The 23,397-nt window shown below is 40.0% G+C and overlaps 1 protein-coding gene across 1 annotated transcript in view; it reads right to left on the reverse strand.

Annotated features, from left to right (window-relative positions):
* Positions 1-1,668: 1,668 nt before the first annotated feature.
* The window catches only part of fgf11b (fibroblast growth factor 11b), a 40,255-nt gene continuing 18,526 nt past the window's right edge, over positions 1,669-23,397 (reverse strand). The window contains exons 2-5 of the mRNA XM_085469785.1: positions 20,567-20,677; positions 19,354-19,457; positions 7,977-8,175; positions 1,669-7,881 (exon numbers count right to left, since the gene is read on the reverse strand). Coding sequence (XP_085325911.1) covers positions 7,745-7,881; positions 7,977-8,175; positions 19,354-19,457; positions 20,567-20,677 — 551 coding nt within the window. The 3' untranslated portion in view covers positions 1,669-7,744. The remainder of the gene's footprint in view (positions 7,882-7,976; positions 8,176-19,353; positions 19,458-20,566; positions 20,678-23,397) is intronic.

The following is a 23,397-nucleotide window of genomic DNA, read 5'->3' on the forward strand; positions in this document are numbered from 1 at the left end:
ACGGATCTGTTTCAGTTTATAGCAATATTTAGACTGAATACAGGCTGCTGTTGGACATGGACAGGTAACATCTTTTTGACTTGCTATCACCAGGATCTGGAGCTGTATTGTAAACAAACACTGAAGCTCAATTTGATCAAAATAGGAATAGAAATGTTTTAACAGACTGAAATAATAACACATTAGCTCCTTGGCTGGCAACTCATGAGATACAAGCAGACCAGTGGATCAGAAGGTTACAATTAGCTAATAACCTTTAGTGATATAAGTAGCTAAAGATTATTAGCTAACTAGCTAGTTAGCTAGCTAACGTAACTAATGTCCCCACATTATCAAAACAGTTTACACTTTTGCTGTATTTCAGTTAAAGTGTGTTTTAAATCTACATCACTGATGTGTGTCATGAAATTACCTCTTCATCTTCTTTCTCCTGCAGCAACCATTAATGGCAAGCCATGCTTTTGTGTGAGTGCACTGCAACATCATGACATCAACAACACTGGACACAAAACCTTTTCATTCGATCCTGTATTGTCCTCAATAGACAAGTTCGGAAAATATAAGATTTGAAAGATTTGAAAATAATTCCAGAAAATGATGCTAAACTATGTTATTATTAGTATAATTAATTTGAGCCAGGACACTTACTTATACTCTTAAGAGAAGAAGAGCAGTTAGCAGGTGGGTTTGATAAGATCTTGCAGTACTGTCAGTTGATTCTGGGTAAGCTAAGTAAGCTTTGATAAAGTAAGGTGGCATATAAAAATCAGCACATGCCTGTTGATACTACACAATTCCAATAACAATCACCCTTTTATGCAGTGATTGCTGCTAATATTTAGCTAGCAGTACACTACAGATGGAAAGTGACTTTCTGTGTGCAGTTTACGGGCTCTCAGGTGTTAATTCAGGTTTGACACAGGTCATTAATTTGCACTGTAAATACAGCATCTTATTAGGAACTAACCAAAACTGTTCTCCTGTTATCATTGTGCTTAGCATACGTTACTCTGCCTGTTGTGATGTTCTCTTGCTACTGCTATTTTTTCTCCTTTTATTGATTGTATCCTAATTGATTTATGTAAATTATGAAATTATCTAAATGATATTGTTCTTTGCAGACTGGTTAACCTCTGTCCATCTTTTAGCTGTTACTTGAAATACCCATGCTGTCTTATAACTACTGTAGTCAACATAGTCTGACCCAGTGCTGTCAACATTACTATTTAAAATTTATCATGAAGGTGCAGTTTATTTGACTAGGAAATGAGGGACGAAGTACAATCTCACATGCTCTTTAGAGAAACAAAGGGAAGAATAGGGGCAGGTCAGCTGATTCATCCTGAGCTGCCACCCTCTGTTATTTGTCTCCCGTAGCTCAACTCTGACCTACATTTAAAAAAAAACAATGAGATACTTCTTTATTTCTAACATAATTGTAACTTGGCTCAAAAACATTTTTTACTTTATGTATTTTTTTGACATTACATAGATCAGACTATGGAATAATAAAATCTATGTGACTGCAAGGACAAATAAAGGAAAGGAAAAATGTTAATGTCCTACAGCGCATTAAAGGGGAAACTCATTTTGTTACTAGCTAATGCCTTTAAGAAAGATTTAGAAGGAAGCTGAGACAAAAAGAAATCACACAGAAAAATCAGAGAACATTGCTTATAATCATACAAATATATGTTATTTTATTGAATATTATATCAGAATAAGACATCTCCTTTCATTTCATGTAGGAGTTATTGTAGATATGTACACAGGTCTGATGGCAATCATGGAGAGAGGGTGAATTGAGGGCACGTGTCTGTCGATACTGAGAGGGAGTCATCCGTAAGGAGCCAAAGAACATTAAAGTATGCATGCTTTGCAAAAACCACAAAATTAAGAAAAAAAAACAACCCATGTCAGTAATTCTTATTGCAGACTGTCATTATAGCCTGCAAGTTGTGAGTGCAGTTAGCGTGTTAGATTTGTTTCCCCTCCTTGAGTGCAGGCTGGTAGTTCTGGTTGCATATTGCTGGTCTTTACTCCTGCTTTGCTGCTTCTTGGCATATCCAGAAAAGCCAGAACGTCCCTGCTTCTGCTGCTTCTTTGGGCTCTTAGTGCAAGGAGTCCGTGTTTAAATCCCTGGTGACACTCGGGAGGTGCCTGAGGAGTCAGGCCTGCCCTCTGTGGATAATCGGTGCCAAGGCCAAGTGTTATTTATGGCTTCTTTATCTTTTTCATTTTTTAAAGTGTTTGTTTGTTTTTTGGAAGACAACGAGATCAGTTTGAGAGAGAGAAGTTAAGAGTCTGTAAGAACAAGAGTGGGAAACCGTCTGGAAGACTCGTGTGACCGTAAGTCTGATGCCACCAAGGTCATTGCTGAACACGTTTTGGCTTTAGAAACTGTTCTGCTGTTTTTATTTTATCTTTCTGACTCGGTCACACAGTGAGATTCTTTTTGGGGGAAGTTTCCCCATCGGTGTAAGTTCAACAGTGCTGAGCAAATACAACAAATAAAACCGAGCAAGTCCAACCAAATAGGAACAATTCTTCATAAAAACAACATCAACGAAAAACATGAAAAGGTATAACAACAGAAAGGCAGTAAAAAAAAGAGTACAACACTAACACAGTTAGTACAGTTTTAAGAAAATGAAAATATGTGTTAGTAGATCAGATATACAATATTTGTTAGTATTAACATATATGTAAACTGACAGCATCCTGCACATATAAACCATCCAGACGACTTCTGTTGTCTGGAAGCAGTCTGCTACCCTGTGTAGATTCCTCACATACTCAGGCATTCCTGAAAGATGCCATTCACTCACTGAAACAGCAGAAATATCAGCATACTCCACAGGTTCAGCATATTTGGCTTTGTGCATTCTGCACATTAAACAAATCCTTATTCAGAAAGAACTATTAAAAAAACAATGTTGCAGCCAAGACTCAATTTCTGTTAGTGTCCTGTTTTGAATATTTAAAACGCTTGGAACAGCGAGCGTGGCACACATCCATTTTGTACTGCTGTAATTCCAGGACCAATTTATAATTTATTTAGGATGGTTTTTGAGGTATTTAGTTGGCACAACTGCCTTCAAAAATGAGATCCATCAGTTTGAACCCCACTTAGGTTATGCAAGAGGGAAAGGATTTTTAGAAAACTGTATTTTATAATGGTGTGCATATTGTGTTATCCAATTTATATTAAATCTCTTGTGTATGGACCACTGTCATGTACCATTAGTGATTGTTTGTGAGTTGTAATAGATAAAATAATTCATTGGGATAGCATTAATCAAATTCAGTGAGATGCTGCATTTTGACTATTTAAACTTACAGCATAGCAAGGCGGTGGCATCAAAACCACATTAGGAACCCACGACGAGCACATTATAACCACATTAGGGTATGATGCAAACAGCCAAATGTCATGATATATTGCCATCTTATTAAAATTCTGTGGAAGGAAAAAAAATTCTTGAAGTTATGCCTTCAGCACTGTGGCTTTCTGCCCCTGATTAAAAATTCTGCCTCTTAGCAACCAACTACATCCATTAGAGGGTGCTAGTTAAACATAATTTTTCCCTTTAATTTGACAAACTCCATGGCGCACATTTCTGTACTGTGAATGCAGGTTAAGTTGGTTCACGGTTTTGTGGATTTTTGAGGATCATTAGTGTTCATTAGAAAGCAATAAGAAAATCCTGCATGCAGGTAAAATAGATTTTGTAAAATGTAAAACTCAAAAAGGTGCATGGCTCAGATTGAATTTGTGTAGCGCATGGATAAATGCTATGCCTGAAAAGGCCGTTTTGTTTTTGCGCATGTCAAATGAAATGTTACCAGGGTTTGCTGCAAAGAATTCCCTGGATGTTGGTTAGTTATTGTACAGTGCAGTAAAACTGCTGCTTCTAAGGTTCAGTTTACCTTTGGTTTAACTGGTTTACTTTTCGCAGATGTGTGTCTCGAAGCAGACTACGGCTACTGATGCTCACACTGTTCCAAAATGAGAGAAAACTATTTATTCATCATCCAGTGTAAAAGCCTCCTCCACCGGGGGTTGTCCATGTGGCTCCTTTGTTGAGTTTACAGGTTGAAATCAAACAACAGCCCTCTGAGTTCATCATGATCAAATGGATTTCCCTGTCTTTGGCAGACCTTGGGGAGATTTTTGCACCTATTGCAGGGTTGATGTTTTTTTCGTTTGCGTTTTATTGAGTCTATCGATCATTGTTTCAGTCTCATGCCCTTTCTTTTTTCTCGCCTCTCTGTCTTGTCTTACCATACTGTTAGTCATAGATACACACACTCACACACAGAGACCTTATAAAGACACTAAAGGTATGCACACCTACACAGGCAATGTGATGTTGAGAAGAAACTTAATGGGCTGTAGGTACTCGGTTAAGGGATCTGTGTGGGATAGGGATTACGACTTTAAACCTCTCATGTGTGGGCACGCAGACTATAACATTTTTTTTTTTTTTAATTTTCCGTGTCACCACCTTACTGTTAGCTTTGTGAGACCTGTATTCATAAATGTATTCTCACTTGCAAAGCAGAACAATTCAGACTTTAAACTACAATAACAAAGATCCTCTTAACAGCTTTTCTACTTTTAGGACCACCATGTCTTTTTCCTCTCCTAACTTTTCCATTCAAGAGCATGACTAGTTTCACTTAACAGCTGCATTGCTTAACTTCTCTACATTGCAGAACATTGCTTCATGGCCATAAAGCCATACTTTTCCATTTAGCCCCTCTGGTAAAGCATTCAACTTTGTTCTTCATTTCACGTCAGACCTGACATTCTCTGATCTAGGCTGTCTACTTGCAGTATCACCATCAGACAACTTACTGTGGCATTCGTCATTACTACAGAGGTGAGGACTGATTGGCTTTTGGGACTAAGGAATCTACGGAAGAATTTGGATCAAGCGACAGAGGGTGCTGAGGGTTATTTCTTAAAATCTTCTTTAAAAAATGAACTGGAGCTTCAGAAATATACATTTTTATACTCTTTTGTGTTTTTAAAGTTCCTATTAGTTGCAAGTCTGGTAAAAAAAAAAAAAAAAGCTATTACATCTCATTCCTTTCCTGTCAGTCATTCACTGCGTTGGGCTTCAAGTACTTCCCTTTCATAGAGTGAACTTGTGATCAACTTCAGAATTCAAAATCGTGTGCTGCCTGCTGTGCAGACACATTTATATCATGCAGTAGTTAGTAATGCATGGTTAGAACCCATACAAGGCTGTACCAGACTCCTCCGAGAGGCAGAACATTGGGTTCCCAAAATAGATATTTGTAGGTCTGCAATGCAAGGACAAAATATCCAAATTTAAACTGAGTGAAGCTCCCTCTGGAAAAGCCCAGAAAAATGAAAGACTTGATAAAAAAATGAAAAGCCCTCCAACTAATTTCCTCCATAGACCCTCTGTCCTAAATAGCACACAGTGCCTCTTTGTCTCACATTCATTATCATACCCACATGCCGCGCGCAATCCTGCCAAAATTCTTGCTTACTTTACTGCACACATTCCTTATCAACATTCCTCAAGAATACACCTCCTAATCCGTCACTCTTCCTAAATAACCGCCACCGTGTGATGACTTCTTTACAATTCCGCACACAATTTCCGACTTACTTTTCACCCTCAATACGGCACATTCGTAAAGCCTCTATTTCACTTTCTGTAGCATGTCTGCACATTTGCACATTATGTGACCATTCAAATTAAACTCTATTGCCAATGCACAGAAATTCCTAGAATTATCGGGGAATTTTTAGCAGCCATCTAATAGGCTTTTTTTTTTTCCCGTTTGGCTTCCCCATCTCCCAACATTGCTCTTTCCTGTCATAGCAAGGGACTTAACGCTGTCTGTGTTTGTTGGTAGTATCCATGCACCATTCACTTAACATTGTGGTGACATTTGTTTTTCCCCTCAGTGACTTACCAGAGCAGACAGCACCCAACAGCAGCCATTACTGAAATATCCCTGACATCTCCCATTTAGACACCTTGTATCAGGTCAGTTGCATACAATTCTAAAATTGCATGCAGTTCAGTCTCGATGCAATCAAAATACCGGTTAATTGAAACTAAAAAAAAAAGTTACATTTAATGAAGATTCCTTTGAGGACACTCATTCATTTAAAATATATACACATCACACAAAAGATGTGATGAGTGGTACAAAGTATCACCTATTCCACGACACAGACATGTCAAAGACATTGTGCTGTGTCTGAAGGACATAGTAGAGGTTACCCACAGTTTCTCTTTCTATCCTCTGTGCATGCACTCATTCACAGAGAATCTTACCTCACATTTATACTCTAAAAGACAGCGACATAAGGGGGTTAAAATACAATCACAGCAAGACGTTCACTCAGACAACTACATTTTTGAGGGCAATTCTTCCAAGGTGATTTGATAAAGCTAGTGAGTGGATAAGCTGCCAGACATCCTCAGAATAACAAGTGCTCCAACTCAGAGGCTCCTTCGGCTTTGATGTTGGGCTTCAAACCTGGCTTTACTCTGACAGCAGATGCCGAGCAAAGTGTACACTGGCGTGCCTTTTCAGGTGACTGATCCACCCTGGGTTTAAAATATGAGCCAGTTGTTTCATTTGTAGCCTTTAATGAGCGAGCGCCATAATTAGCGATCACCCGTTAGAGATTACTGCAGTAGAAAGAGGGTGTCATGCACTGTCTCACTTACTTATGCTGCCCCTGTTTTTGATTTTGCTGGTATAAATATTGCTCAAGCCTTTTGACCCTTTCCATTAGAGTCTGGAAAAACAAAAACAAAAATACATGAAAGTAAATTATATTTTATGGCTCATCTTCCCAAGAAGAGTAGCTGCTTCAGGTTATTAATTTATTTTACTGGGAACCACTGCTTACACCTACACCAAGCAGTTCCTTGCTCCTGAACTTTATAGCATTTGTTGTGAAATTCAAATATTCCGCTTTCTTATCTCCAGCAGGACTGAAGCAACCATCCCCACCTCTCTTCTTATTCAATATAAGGTTTTTAGCATCATCCGGTTATTATCACAGCTAGCAAAGAAAGCAAACAAAAGAGGAAAAGGATTCGTTTTTAGTTGCTGCTGACCTGACCCGACCCAAGCTTCCTGCAGATTTCTTTCGTCTCTAAGCCATATCATCTCACTTTGAGCTTTAGTTGACCTTAGTGATTAGCTGGTAGGCAGATGGTGGGTGGAAAGCTGGCTGAGCCACACTGTCACCAACTTTAGGGCTCAAGAGGGAGCCCATGGGTGAGGATTATCCTGCGGAGTCAGTGCTGGATGTGTGTGTGTGTGTGGTGACTATACAGTACAATAGAGCTGATGATGGGGAAGGCATATGAGAAAAGATGAAACTGTCAGCAGACAAAGAAGCTTGATCCTGACGGAGAAATAAATGGGGCTGCACGTAAGCAAATCACAACAGGTACAGAAAGAAGTGACACTGGGAGAAAGGGTGGGGTGGCGGTGGTAGGAGTTCTGGCTCAGACCCTGGGCTTTCCTTTCACTGGTTTCAGGTGAGGGGGGACTCCTCTCTTAGGTCTTCTTGGCTGCTGATGGACTGCTGACTCTTTATCCCTCAGCATCTTGGAGTGCACTTCTGGAATGAGGTGGCCGCTGAGCACCATTCCCCCAGCCACCCTCAGTGCATAGTGGGCAACTTTGTTTCAAGTGTCACTGCTACCCTTTGTCCCACCCTCATTCTCCTGTGCTATGAGGCCTCAGCCTTGGGAGCTTCTTTCTGTCCATTCTTTAGGGACGGCGAATCTGATGTCTTCACCGTCTTCCGAGGTGGGCTCACTGGCTCACTGACTAGCTCGTGTAGCGATGGCTCCTTATACATTGCAACTGTGTAACAAAGATAGGAGTCGTCAGTTAGCAATTTAGGTTAATGATTAATAACTGAGAAATAAACTATTTCAGTATAGTTTTTTTAAATATACCCTCTATAACTTTAGGCAGGAAGTGTGCCGCTCCCTTGGTCTTCTTTACCCGGTTGCCCTTCATGACCTGACCGTCACGGTTGATACCAATATACCAGGAGCGGCCAGACTGGGTCTGCCGATAGAGCATGGAGGAGTACGTAACGTAGTAGTTCTCAAACACGCTCTCTTTGAACCTGCACTCAGGAGTGAAGTGCTCCTGAAACGAGATATGGAATAGGAGAAGAATTGCATTCATATTGTCAAACTGAACATAACAAGAAAAAGTAATCTGCAAATGTGATGAGAATATTTCTAAATTATCGCAAGTCTTTGAACTTGGACTACACTGCATGTCAGCCCAGACTAAAAAGGAAACAGAAAAAAAAACAAAAAGAAAAATATTGGATGCATACTGTGAAACACATTAATGAGGTGGCTGTTTCCAGAGGGAAAGGAAGGATAGAATTAGATCTGAACTTGTGTTTCTTTGAGAGCGTGGATGTTCCGGTCTTTTAAGAACAGCAAGAAAAGGTGCAGACTATAATATAGATGTGAGAAAAAGCATTAACATCTCTGCTAAACATAACAACTACCCAAAGGGAAAATGCATAGATGGAAAAAGAAGATGAAAGACACCTAAACAATGACACCAACACACTGCAGTGTGCACGCATACATTGCTGTGTGTACATATAAATGACATCAAAGTGCAGGAACTGCTTCGGAGACATCACAATATGCTGAGCCTGGGATGATTATAGGGGTGAGGATAATACTGGTAAAGTTTACCAGTGTTTGGAATCACTGTTTCTGCAATATGTATGCCATAATTGGTTATGACATGCATACCGCATTTAATTTGTGTTAAGCTTATAATTATGACATGCATAAGAAGTTGTTTTTAATGTGTTTCCTGGTTAATTAAAAGTTACATAGACAGAGACGCCCATTGCAGAGCCAAACACCACAGTTTCCAAAAAGTAGACACCTATGTGGAAATTACCCAACTGCAGTTGGTTAAAATTATTATTCTTTTTTTATCAATGTACAGTGGCAGTTACTAGTTAAAAGATGTTACGAAGCCACAATCCGCTACCCAAAATTTCAGCCCTGACAAATGGCTGCACCACTGCCTCTCTTTAAACCCTCTTTTTTGCTCTCTTTGTAATTAGATGTTGTAACATGATGTAAAGTAAATGGCTGAATTTCATTTAAAATAATACAATAAAAATCAGTGAAGTCAAGTGTAACTATATTCTGTACTGGGACGTGAACGCCAGCATGGAAGAAGCTAACGCTACAGCTGCTAGCACTGCAGAGGCCAAACTAATCTGAAGTTCTGCACATTTCAGCGACACTTCTAGCAACGGTAACGTTATATTAGCTATTAGGTCTGGCTTTGGGGACAGGGATGGGGACACCCTTTTGCGCCTGGGGACAGCTAGACTGGGACATAACGATAAACGTGTTTAACAGTTTCAGCTCTTAAAATGCAGACTGAATACTCATTTTGTATTTTTAAAGCATGCTCACCTTCAAATCTTTTCTCAGGATTTTGTATCTTTTTCAACAATTAGAAGACTAGTTGCCAATAACATCCTTAGTTAAAGGCCCGGTGGAAATAGTTTTTGTTTCTGTAGTTAAATTTAACCTGTTGTGACAACAATATAGCATTTTCTTTTTGACATATATTGAGTGCCATTTCTTGAGCATAGAACATAATGGCTATAACACTGCTAGCATTAGCTACAGCAGAAACAAGCAAAGAAACGGCACAGCCAAAATACCAAAGTTGAGCATTTAAACCAAGGGGTGGTCAAAGGAGCTTGCAAAGAAAAGCGTCTGGACTTCTTTAAGTTACTTGAAGACGTTTCCAGATATAAACCTAGTGGGAGTAACCCACTAGGTTACTCCCACTAGGTTTATATCTGGGACTCTCCACCATTTGACCTTAGAACTGAAGAAGCTTCTCGGATGAGAGGTGAAACGTCTTCAAGTAACTTAAAGAAGTCCAGACGCTTTTCTTTGCAAGCTCCTTTGACTACGATGACCTGGATGACTGAGAACCTTCACAGACAAACCAAGGGGTGGTTTCTCAGTGGCCCAAATTAATGAATTGACTTAAAACAAAACATTTTTTTGGGCAGAGTCAACCCTGAGGTGTGAGAAAGTTCACATCTATAGGACCTCTAAATCTTAGAAAAACAGGTTGAAAACAAACTAGATTTTAAGGGTCACAAACTAGTATTACATTTATATTTACGATACATGTTTGGGTTTTTTTTGTTGGTTTTTTCTAGACTCAAATTAAACAACAGAAAGATCTTTCACCCTGCAATCCCCTAAATGAGATTATTAATATACGCCACTCTCATGTAATGCCAATTGTCCGTGACTGGCCAAATGTGTATAGACAACAGAAAATCAAATTAGAAGAACTTGGATCATGTCCAACAGTTAAACCATTCTTTGTAAGTGATCATGTCCCTGCAGCACTTTCCCTCTCTCTGTACTCAGTGTAAGGGCTACTGAACACTGCATAATGTTGGCTGGTGAGATTAACCAATTGTGACAGATATACATCACTCTTAGTCTCCATCAGGGTCTGGACAGAGTCTGTCCCCTGTCAGAGAGCAAAGCCAATCTGTTGGATTGATTAAGTGAGAGCAGCAGGCCAGAAATGGCTGAGTGGAGAATTTCTGAGACTCGGGACAAACAGTAGCATCAAACTTGGCGTAGACACGTTTTAATAAAGAGACATAAGAGACCTTCAGTTTCAAACTTATCACAGATCATCAACTTTCTGCTTTATAGGGGAGTTTTATCCTTTAGCAAGGTATTTCAGGACTGTGTGTCCTCCCTCCATTTATTTCTGACCCACTGCTCCACCAATGTTCATGTCCATTTCACTGCCACCTTCCTACCATATGAAAATAAGCTTCTACCCTTAACTCAACAAACACTCCTGCTACCACCACATTGCAGAGCTATTTTAAGATCCACTGACAGGTTTGATATCTTCTGCTGTGCTAACACAGAGGATGGGATCGATAGATGATCTGCTTCATTCATTATTAATCAGACCAGAGAGCAAGAGGGTGGGAAGTGCGGGAGACAGAAGGGGAAAGGTAGGGGAGACAGGAAAGAAAGCAGAAGATCACTCAGAGAGGACAGAGGGGTTGGTGGGTAATAAAGGAGATTAAGAACTGAGAGAAAGGGAGATCCCTATTATCCCCCAGGACCAAAAGGAGCGCACGCTGAGCTGACAAGGGCTTTAGTCGTCAGCACCCCACAATCTAACACTCACATTCCTCTGGAAACAGAACCCATTACTACAGCGCAATGCCCCTTAGTTCAACCTCTGAAATGACACCAGTGATAACCCCTCTCCCAAGTCATCCTATAATTACCCTTCATAATCACGCCCCTGAAATTAGTCTAATGATAGAACTCATGTTTTCTGTACTTCATTCAAGTAGTCTCAGAAGATCTAAAGAAAAACCATTCTGCGAGAGCAGGCAGGACAGTAAAAAAATGTCCTTATAATACAAGGATTTTTGATGATGACCTACCGCAGTGGCTTCTATTGCTCTCCCTAATGGATACAAATATGTTACTGTAATTATCGCCATCTCTCAAACTCACCTTGAGGTAACCTTTAGACCCTAGCAAAACAATAGTTTCCGCTCCCACTGACAACATCACTCAAGCCACCAACGTCTGCAGATGAATTATTGCTAATGATGTGTGGAGCGTTGCACATTTTAAAGAGCAATGAGGGAATATTTCCATCTAAGTGGTGGGTACTTGGACTGAAAACGAAAAAAAAATCTCCTTCTTTAACCGTGACTTATTCGGAGACTTGGCTAGCTAGCTTCCCTCTTCATGTGTCGCAAGCCAAAAAATTAATGCGAATGAAAGCAGATGAGAAAGATAATATGTGCGGAGAATTCCTAAGATGGGTAGAACCTTTTTATGATGCAGAGTATCATCCAGACCTTCCCCGCCCACACACGCAACCTCCTTCCTCATTCCTTGTGTGTGATTACATCTGTTTGCTCTCCACCACGACCATACTCTGGAAGTGCATCAAGCCACACTCACACACTCACAGGGCAGAGTTCCCTAATCTTACCCTGCAGATAATTAGGATATAGGGGACAGGAGTGAGGTTGTGACTAATTAGAGAGAGTAATTCCATGCATGATATGTAATATCTTGTTCACTTTAATTTCATCATGCATGTACAAGCATGAAATCAGAACTGATGCCCCTGAAAATATAGCTCTATTTCTGTAAACCAAAACATCATTTGCATTTATCATGTTAAAACATTTGCAGTTCCCCATTTAGACAGCAGGGGTCATAGTGTCATGCAGGCTTCCTGCATCTATTAACCGGCCCATCAACTCCTTGTGTAATCTATGGGAAACTGTGAAATGTGCCCAGCTCCAGTAATCCCACCACATTCCCATAGTTCTGCATCACTGCTGCAGCAGCCCACTCACATGACAACATGAAATGTAAAGCTCATCCATGCAACATTCACCTAGTACACACACATACATGCTCTCTGCGTTCAGGAAGCCTTCCACCTCCCCCTCCCCAGCAGGGCATGTTGCTGATGTTGTTTGTCAAGCCAGATGTTGATGCACTATGACACGACGAGTTACATAAGTCAGTAGACTACAGAAGCTTATTAAGAGGGATTCAGAGAGGATGAGAATACTGTCTAGCACCACACATGTATGATCTGTCCCTAATGCAGTCCGGGGAGAAATGAAGCTCACATGACAAGAATAGAGTGGATGATAATGTGCTGAGACTCGTGGCTCTGCAGTGCTGATTGATAGCTGGAAGTCCCTTGTCAATATAATGCTGCTGAGAGTGGAGCTGTCGCTGACATTCCCTTCTTCCACCGTCGGCGACAGCGGTGACTGTTCCGCACTGCCCGCTGCCTTTATCAGAAAACCCTCTGCTTTAAATATTCTGGGACGCAGCACTGTGGTTAATAGCTATTCCATACTAGGGCTGCCACAAACGATCATTTTGATAGTCGACTAGTCACCGATTATTTTTGCGATTAGTCGACTAATCAGATCATCATCCATTGGACGTAAAACTACAGCTTATTGCACCAGCAGCATCTGCTCTTATATAACTATCATTAGCTTACAGCTTTAAGTGTTTAAGGTCTGTGCTAACTAAAAATAAAGACAAGATGATAGTTTATTAAATTTTAATGAAATTTGCAGATTGTTTCGGTGAAGTTTAATGAACTCCTTGCTATCTAAAATATAACAGGACACTGGAGTAAATTCTCCCGCATCTCACACTTCTGATAATCAGCTGTCTGCTTGACGTTTATTCAGCTGTGATTAAACTATAACTTTAATCTCAGCCAAACTGATTTACTCAGGAACAAATAAAATACTAAAAAAAAAGCCAAACAATAACATTTTAAGTTATCTAAGTGACTCATATATATTTAACCTGAGTAGCGAAAGACGGCAGTGGGTTTGAAAACGATTTGCGGGGAGTCCGGTGTTCTCACGGCGCTAGTGAGCCTAGCCCCCGGCTCGCTAACGAGCTAGTGGGTAACAGATGTCTCCGAAAACGTCGGAGCGCTTTTGAAAATATGTGGTGTCCTGATAAACCGAGCAGATATTTGAGGTTTACACAGCTACATTCTCGCCTGCAAATATGTTAAACGTTTATTTTGTGACCCAGAAAGAATAATAAGAGTAACATTAAAACTAACTAGCTGCCGCCATTGTTGGAAACTGCGCTGGGCCGCGCTATGAATTCTGGGACACAGCTGCTTCTTCTTCTTCTTCTTCGGGGTTTAACGGTAGCTGACATCCTTGTACATGCAATGCTGCCATCTTCTGTTTCAGTCCGTTATTACACTCTTAAATCCTGCCACTTATTCCTGCGTCTTTTGTGATCTTACAAAGCTTCAAATGACGCGTCGACTATTAAATCAGTCGTCGACGATTTTGATAGTCGACGTAATCGTGACTAGTCGACAAATCGTGGCAGCCCTATTCCATACAGTAGCAAATCGGATAATGTATCCTGACTATTTTGGTAGGAGAGCCACGGTACAGGCCAGCTCATGAATCCATCACAAAGAATAGGATTTTTGCCTTTCCTAAGTGCTCCTAATTGGCTGCCTTGGAAAAATGTCCTGCTTTATTGTTACATTTCTGCACTCTGCCTCTTTTCTTTGGCTCTGGCCAATTATTCTCCCTGCTGCTTTTTCTAATGTCCACATTTTCCCCTGTCCTGTGATAAAAGCGATGCTATCAAGCAGTGGTGCTGTCCTGCATCTCAATGTAATCCTTTCATGAAAAAGAATAAGAAGGACACAGGTTTTCATCAATACCTTCTTCACTATTCTTCTCCCTTTCCTGTGTCTGTCTATGTTTCGTCTCTTTTGGTGCCGGTCTGTTCTAAACACACCCATCAATACTTTAGTATCTTTTAATTAATTAAAAGACTTGGACACCACACTATTTAATTGCATATATATATATATATATATATATATATATATATATATATATATATATATATATATATATATATATATATATATATATATATGTGTGTGTGTGTGTGTGTGTGTGTGTGTGTGTGTACTGACTAGTTTTGACCAGCACATCTTTGGCCAAAACTTGCTTGTTGATGGTCATGTTAGCCTTCACTAACACAAGCTCTTTTCTCCCTCCCTCTCATTCTCTCTCTCTCTCTCCGTAGCACATACACACACACTGTTTCTCTCTCTTTTTCTCAGTGTCCATGAGGAGTTTTTCCAGAACACATAGATTATAAAATGGGGCAGGAACAAGCGAAGCTCTATTTTTGTATCGGAACCAGCCTTTTCCTGTTGTCACCCACAGGTTGAGATTTATGTCTGAGACAACGCTACTGTTGACTTCCTTCCTCTGTTTTTTCCAAGTCTGGCTCAACAGCCACACACTGCTGTATATGCATGAGGCAGGGGCATGAGAAAATTTTCCCTTGAGCATGCAGAGGCAAAACCTTCTAATAACTAACATAAGTGGCAGAACAAGCAGTGAGAAAACACTCTGTTAGCCACCTCAGCTCTGTTGTGACAGCCAAAAGCATATGTATCACATAGAACGCTGTCTGAGTAAAAAAAAAAAAATCTGGCATCTTTTAAATGAAAAAGATGATTTACATTTAAACACAGCACAAAGTTGTGTAGACATTTGCCAAATGCACTCACTCAAAGAACTAAGATTAAATAAAATAAAATGAGACTACTAATGTTTCAGAAATTAGAACATGCTTTATGGCCAAAAGAAAATCATGTTCTGTTGTACTGCACCTATATGAGCCCATAACTGTGTGTAAAAGAGAGGAATCTCTCCGAAAGAGGTCAGTTTGGGATGTACTACAGCTATCGACTGCTGCTGAGGAAATCCCTTCTCTCCTCTTCGCACAGAGGAAAGGCACCAAAGTCTAATGCATGCTAATCAGGGGCTGAGAAGATAATAAGAGATGTTGCAGTCCATATGCCAATATTCAAGATTTGACTCTTTTATGCACAGATGGTCCTCTCGCATTTATATGCATCGATGCACACTTGCATTCACTGATTTTGCATGTAATTTTCTGTTCTTGAAAGCAGCACATATAACCAGTAGAGAGAAAAGATCCTAGTTATACAACATACATGAATAAATAAATGTGTTTTTACAAATGGGTGCATGAGTGATTCAATATTTGTACTTTTTCATAGCTAGGATATTGACACAAGGTGAAAAATGATCAGCTGTGCACAGTCTAACTTTCTAGTGACTTTAAGATAACCTGGTCTTTGTTATTTATAGCAACAAATGTAACTTTATCACCTTGGTATTTTTTTTATCTCATGCAGGATTTCATAGAAAACAAAGTTGTCACAGTAAGGTGTAAAGAGTCAACATTTCCTGTAGTAGTCATAAATTTTTAAGCATGTAGCCATGGTTAAGTGATTTGACACTAATCGCATGTAAGCAGTATTGCAAGCACTGTCCAGAGTGCTGATCAGACTTTATCCTCTTGAAGTGACACCAAAGCTGTCCAAGGTGCTGACTGAAAGAGTCAAGTGTTCTGAGACAGACGACATTGGAACTATCCATCTGCCCTTTTTGTCCATTCCTTCACTTCTTAAAGTATAAACTATTTAGTTAAAACTCCCAGATGAGTTGGTACTGTATATGCTTGGTCTCAAAGCCTGAACATTTTATTTTCTTAAACAGTGAAAGGTCGACTTTTAAGAATATAAATGACTTCAAATAAATACTTAAATATCTAAAGTGGTAAAATGTAATATATACATAAAACAGAGACCTGGGACACATTTCTGAAAAATAAATTGTTGTATTTTGCTACTAAGCATTGCCTCACATATTCTAAGTTGACAGGATATTTATTTTGTTGTGGAGTATTGCCACAGTGTGGTATTGCTACTTTTACGTCAGTTAAGGATCTGATGACTTATTTCACTACTATGGAGCAAAAACTACAGAACTGTACAAGTGTTGAGCTATCTCTTATTATAACTTGGAAAATTGGAAAAGGGTGTAGCAATCTATTGAAATTTGTAAATAGAGCATCCATCCATCCGTTCATTCATTCATCCATCTGCTGTGGCATATCTGGCTTTAGGTTGCGGGGTGCAGCAGTCTAAGCAGAGTAACCCCAACCTCACTCTTTGGCTATTGTTTTAGATGTACAGCAATTGTTTTTAAGTATGCTATAGAAATAAACATGACTTGACCTCTTCCAGCTCTACCGGGGGATATTGAGGCATTTCTAAACCAATCGAGAGATTTAAACTCTCAGTGTGCCCTCCTCTCAGTAGGACATGCCCATAACACCTTACCTAGAAGGAGGTGGTTTGGACATCCAAATCAGATCTCCAAACCACCTCAACTGGCTCTTTTCAATGTGAAGAAATGGCGCAGGGCTGTCCAACTCCAGTCCTCGAGAGCTACTGCCCTGCACCTTTTAGATGCATCCTTGTTCCGATACACCTGAATCAAATGAATGGCTTGTTACCAGGCCTTTGCCAAAGCTGATGGCATGCTGAAGAGAAAATCCAATCATTTGATTCAGCTGTTTTGGAGTAGGGACTGAAGTTAAACTATCTCAGTAAAATATGTGTAGCGTAACCTGTTTAGCATAACTCACTTGACCAGAGCTGTTTATTTTCTAGCTGTACTAGGACAAGAAGATGATTACATCAAAGTCCCCAAATTAATGTTTTTTAAAATACTGCAGCATAAAGATAGGTTAAATTGTTTTGGTACAAATGATCTGTAAGGTGTCTAGTATCAATGTCTATATTTGCAATTATTTAGCTTTGTTCAGTATAGCCATAGACTGACTGAACATTTTAATGGCAACAATAGTGACCAGAATAATGCTGTATATCTAGGCATGCTCAGAAAGGATCGTTCTTGCGCTTACTATCACAATCAATGAATGATAGTTGACAGCAAAACCCTGCTTTGAGGCACTATTTCTCATCCCAGTCACTTCACACTTATAGGTGCAAATCACCTCAGTGCAAACAGAAGGTCATTTACTCGGTGAAGCCAAAAAAGCAGAGATGAGAACCTGAAACCACTGAGCCCGACACCTTCCACCCCTTGGCTGCACCTAGAAATAAAAAAGCCCAAAACAGACTTTTTTTTATCGAATTTTCCCTTCCCTTTTTAATCGGTGACAAACAGAAGGCCTGGTTGAATTTAAAGCCCACTTAGAATCAAGCTAACTTATTGCTGGCAATGAAAGTCAAGCTCTTACTATGGTTTTACAGGGACCAAAAACAGTCCTGATACCCAATACCACCACAAGCATCCCCCGCAGGATACCCCAGTCCACATAACACATGTAGACTGGTTGAGCAATCTCCCATACACCCTCAAATATCATGACCAGGATGAAAACCACATTATTTGTCCAGAATCCAAGATTCATCTAATGGTTGAACTCTCCTCTGAGGTATGCTGGCATAGACCTTACTGGTCAAGCTGAGTAGTGTGATCCCCTTATAGCTGCAATGCAGAAGAAACTTAACGTGAAGCTCATCCACCCCTAGTGCCCTGCCACCAAAATGTTTTTTAACTACCTCCTGACCTCTCTCTTCACTGTCTCTCTTTCCACTACAAAAGGTGTGTCAGTGGGATTGAAGAGATTCTCGAAGTACTCCACTATCTGACTATATCCTCTGTTGAAGTTAGCAGCTCTCCATCTCCACTGAATAAAGTGTGAGTTGGAAGCTGCTTTTCTCCTTGTGTCACCTGACAGTTTGCTAGAATTACCTCAAGGCTGACTGAAAGTCATGCTCTGTGGCTTCAGTTTTTGCTTCTGCTACTGTGAGAACCACACTTTGCTTAGCATTCCAGTACTTGTCAGTTGCCTCCTAAACTATCCAGGCTTGACAGGACTCATCTCCTGTGTCCACTTTCTGGTTCTGGGCTCACTGCAGTCACAACAGACATCGACCACCTTATGATTGTAATCTGTACACTAATGGCAGTAGGGAAAATGGTCCATTCATACTTGTGAGGTCCTTTCTGAAGTGCTTGAACTTATAGCTAAAGAATATTTTTATCTACATAGCTGTGATTAAGACGTTGAAGATTACTTTAGCATACAAGATCACAATCTAGTTGACCAACCCCATGCAACCCAAAGGGAGAAAATTGTCATTATTTATAGACATCCTATTTAGTAGTGTGTGCTCAAATAGCTTTACAAACTGTAATACATCAACTTTAATATTAATACCCATACTAATATATTGTTCTTTTCACTCTTTGTTACTTTATTTCTGTTTTACACCTTTCTAAGTTCATAAATTAGAAAAATGATTTAAAATTGAATTTATGTTTTCAATGCAATAAATAAGCGAGGCAAGAATCAAAAAATATGCAAGCTTTTGTGGTAAGTGGGCTCATATCTTGAATTTACCCTCATTTTTTACAGTTCTGTATATACATGCATTGCGAGGTTTGTGATGCATGTACGTATACATCATCAGACCCATGTCATGCAAATTATGCTGAAATAGAAGAGACAGTAAACTGAAGTCTAAGTGACAGACAACTGAACCTCTAAATCCAATATGACAGTTGATGATAACGCCCTGATTGGTTTTCTCCTTTTTGATTTCCTTGTCAGTGATGTGAGTAGGCATTAGCTTTTCTGTAGGAAAGATATCAGGACCCCGCAGCTGTTATCCAAACCTGAATGGATGCATTCTAATCCAAAAGCAGAACAATCATCTTGGATTTAGTGTCACAGCAACATATCTCAGATATGTCATGAAATGGAAGTATTTTGTTTGTATAAGCCTAATGGGTATACTTACTGATGTATAGAGGTATCCTTCACTATTCATGGCGAGGTACAACCCTGTCTTTGCCCCCTGAATTGCCACAATCCGCAGCCCCACTGGAATTAAGTTGAACTGTGCTAAATTGGGAAATAAAGTCAGAGATAGAGAAGGAAGGAAAGGAAAAAGTCAGAAAATCAAACTGCAATACCATATCACAACACATTCTGCTATTCTGTATTCATATTTGCAGGGTGAATGGCTCCAGTGTCAGTGCTGCCTGCGGTTTCTCTCTTAAGCCCAAATGCAGTGACCTCTTACTTTATGTTTATGGAAACATAACACTCTGTCACCTTCACTGAGCTTTGTGCTGCCACTAAAACTGAACAATAATGGAAATGTTCTGCCATGCCAACTGCAGCTTAGAGTAAAGACAGCAACGCAGTGTTGGTAAAATACACTAGTAAGCTAGTTAACAGTTCACCAAGAAGTAATGTTACATCGAGAGTAAATAAAATGCCACATTCAGACTTCGGCTTTAAAAAAAGGCCTATGTAAATGGTAAATGGCCTGTATTTATATAGCGCTTTACTAGTCCCTAAGGACCCCAAAGCGCTTTACATATCCAGTCATCCACCCATTCACACACTGGTGATGGCAAGCTACTTTGTAGCCACAGCCACCCTGTGTCTGACTCTTGAAGGTCAAAAACAAAGAAATGATAAGAGAGCACTGCATAGTTTCCGCTCTGATGGCCAGATTTAGTTTGCGAAAGGTCAGGACGAACATTCACATCGTCTCAACGGTTGTAATATGTCACTGCTCTCTCTGGTTTATAAAGTGCATATAGTGACCTGCAGATCCAATCAGAATCTGTGATCCAAGCGTTTCTGCACGAGAGCCGAACACACTAAATTGCCAAAGTTTGACAGGCACTGCGACATGATGTGCTTCCTATTAAGAGACAAAAATAACAGTCCTAATTGAACCAATTTTGACAGGTGAGCTGACAAAATCCTAACTTTTTCCTCCACTCTTCAGCCATAGGCCCTTACAGCACAGCACGACACCTGCTGTTGTTCGGTTAAGTTCTTTACAGCATTAACTTTGGCAAAAAAATTACGAGCATTTCCATTTTCCAGTTTTATATATATATATATAAGTGGGTAGAAGCAATGCTGGAGGCTAGATTTGTAATAATTGTTAAAAACTTACAACATAAGCATGATATCTGTACACTGATACTCACAAAATGAGCTGCTTTCATCCCTTGTGCTGTCGACAGTGCCATCAGGCTGCATCTGCAGGTAGTATCCATGTTGGCTGTACAGCCGGGTAACGATGCCTTTCAGCTGTGGCTCTGCAAGGGAGGACCAGAAAGCAGCGTGGCATTAGACAGATGTGACATTTACTAATTTAATGGCCCTGAAAAAAAAAACGAATGGTTAGTCAAATATGTCATTTTAAACAAAGGCACCAATGAGAAAAATTAAGAAGTGTATTATATGAAGCTAGAATGTGGTTTATGTGCGACGTAACCTTAATGATTTTCTGTTATGAACTAATTTAAAATGATCATGTATGCTGAAGGGCAACTGGGCATCAGCATTACACATTTATAAACTTTTATTGGCGGTGGAAGATCTCTAATATTATAATAGAAGAATATTTGTACAACCTTAAAGCAATTTGCAATAACATGTAAGAATATTACACGGCTATGTATTTTTTTGTACAAGACAGTGATTTCTCTGTAGGGAAACCAGTGGGTGATGTCATGCTGGTAACATCCATCTTTTTTATATACAGTGCATAGTTTGTTTCACTGTTCTTCTTTAGCCATGTGCCATGAGCAAATAAAGTAAAGTGAGATACTTCACAGTCTCCTTCTTGCTAAATAATATATTCAAGGGGACTGGGTGCTAAATGTGACTGACTAGAGGAGCTGAATGTTTCATGAGCGGAGTCCCCACAGCCTACTCTGTGTCCATTTAACAAACTGAATCTCTGCAGCACCAGGCTCTTTGTTGTGATTTCTCTTTTGAGCTCAGCACCTTAATGTCGTGCTACTCCAACAACAAGGATAACCCTGCATTTCCCCTGATTTTGCTTGTAGCAGAGTGCTTTATTCAGTCAGGACTAGTGACCTGATCAGCCCCCTTCATTCCAGCTTTAATAAGGCAGATGAAAGATGGTTAAAGGAGCAGTTTATGATGGAGCCTCTGGAGGGCCATCTGGGAGTTCCCCTTCCACTATACTCCTCACATGCACTCGCACACACTCCTCTGGGAATGACCTGGGGCACTGCGCAATCTGCCCGTCTTCTTCACACTATAGCGCGAGGAGCCTGAGCGAGGCAGAGGATACAGGGATGAGATCTGTAGGACTATTTCCCAGAGGAAGTGTGCCAGGGCTGAAACATCAGTGAAACTGTGACCTACTCCCATTGTTACATGCATGCACGTCCTTTTGTTTTCAAAGCCTCCTGTCAAAACATTTCTCTGTCTCCACTCTCTCACTTTCCTCTCCTTTTCCATTCCATACCCTCTGAGTTATATTTGCTTTCATCCCACCTAATAACATCATGCATCATCCAATCAGAGCAGGGAAGCCGTTCATTAGTTGTCCCCGCAGATTCAAAAGAGAGAGATGAGAGACAGAGAGAAAGAAAGGGAAATGGGAGGATCGGGGAGGACAGAAGCGAGCAGAGGGACAGCGAGGGAACAGTGAATGAGATGACACTGACATTTCATGAAGAGCTGTATGTGCAGGAGAGGGGGGAAAAAAAAGCACATTTAGGCAGAAATTCAATAGACAGCTTGTGCAATATAGCTGCAATCAAAACTCCCATGCTTGGTGTCAGGCGCACTAAAACTAATGTTTCACTTAGCAGAGCTGGCTCTGACTCCACAGTCCTCACCACAGCACCAGCACACATTAGATTTTGATCCAGCATAATGAGAGCAGGCTCCCAGGAAAGAACACGACAGCTGTATTTTACCACAGCTGCACTGAGGGTTCATTGTGGTCAGCGGATTGGTCACGTCGTGTGAAAACACTGATGTCACCACAGTCCCATCACCATTTATACTGGTGATCAAGGCACCAGATTGCTGAAATAGTCTCCTAAATGATATGTGTCAGAACTCAGCTGTTGCAACATCTTCCTCTTGTAATATGGGAATCTCAGAGCTTTTGCAATGGTGTGTCACTGAAATGTTGGCAGAAACCAGCTCAATCGTACTCTTGTATCTTCAAAGCGCAGTTTAAACCAAATGTCCCACCATTTCTGGCACACGTCACCATTTGTGAGGATGTGAGACGCTGACATAATGTGCCCTGCAGAAATGTAAGGATCTTTAGGTAAAAATTTGTTTGATCTTCAAAGATATTTCTGCTCTAGAATAAAAGACTCTGTAAAAAAAGAGTGAAGCTAATATGGAAGTGACTTAAACTTCTATAGTAGCATGTTAGCTTATAACTTCCAGTTCTTTCCAATGGCAAGTATTTTAGCAGTTGCAAAAATTCAATTCAGGGTCACAAGAGGGCTGGAGCTTATCCCAACTAGCATAGGGTGACAGGTGACAAATATTTGCACTCACATTTAAATCTTATTGAATACAATAGTGCATAATAATACTGCTTCTTGCATCCTTTATGTACAGTGTATGTCTAAAACTCAGGCAGATAGACACTCACTCTCTGACTTTGGCCCAGAATATTTTTTCTTGTCATATTTTTAAAAGAATGAATTAATAAAGGAAGTAATCCATTGATTAATAATTAATTAGTCAAATTAGCTGCAGCCTTGAACTGATTAGTTGTTTTTTGGTTGGCTATTTTCAAGCTGAGGTAGTGCAGTTTCTTCTTTTCAATTCTTTTTTACCAAAAGAAGATTAGTGGAGCAACTGAGGCCAAATCCGCACAACAAATGTCGACAGTGATGAGATATAGTCCTGTCTTTCGTGTCTGAATTCCTCCCGGTAATAAGAGGTCTCTGATTATGTGGGCTCGCAATATTAAGATTGATGAAATAGGGCTTTATGAAGAATTTCACTGGGTAGCTAATTCTTTATAGGG

This window comes from Copadichromis virginalis, linkage group LG10 (assembly GCF_057382275.1).
Source record: "Copadichromis virginalis isolate Kocher_CV1m ecotype Utaka linkage group LG10, C_Virginalis_male_GT1.1, whole genome shotgun sequence".
In the NCBI taxonomy this organism is placed as follows: Eukaryota; Metazoa; Chordata; class Actinopteri; order Cichliformes; family Cichlidae; genus Copadichromis; species Copadichromis virginalis.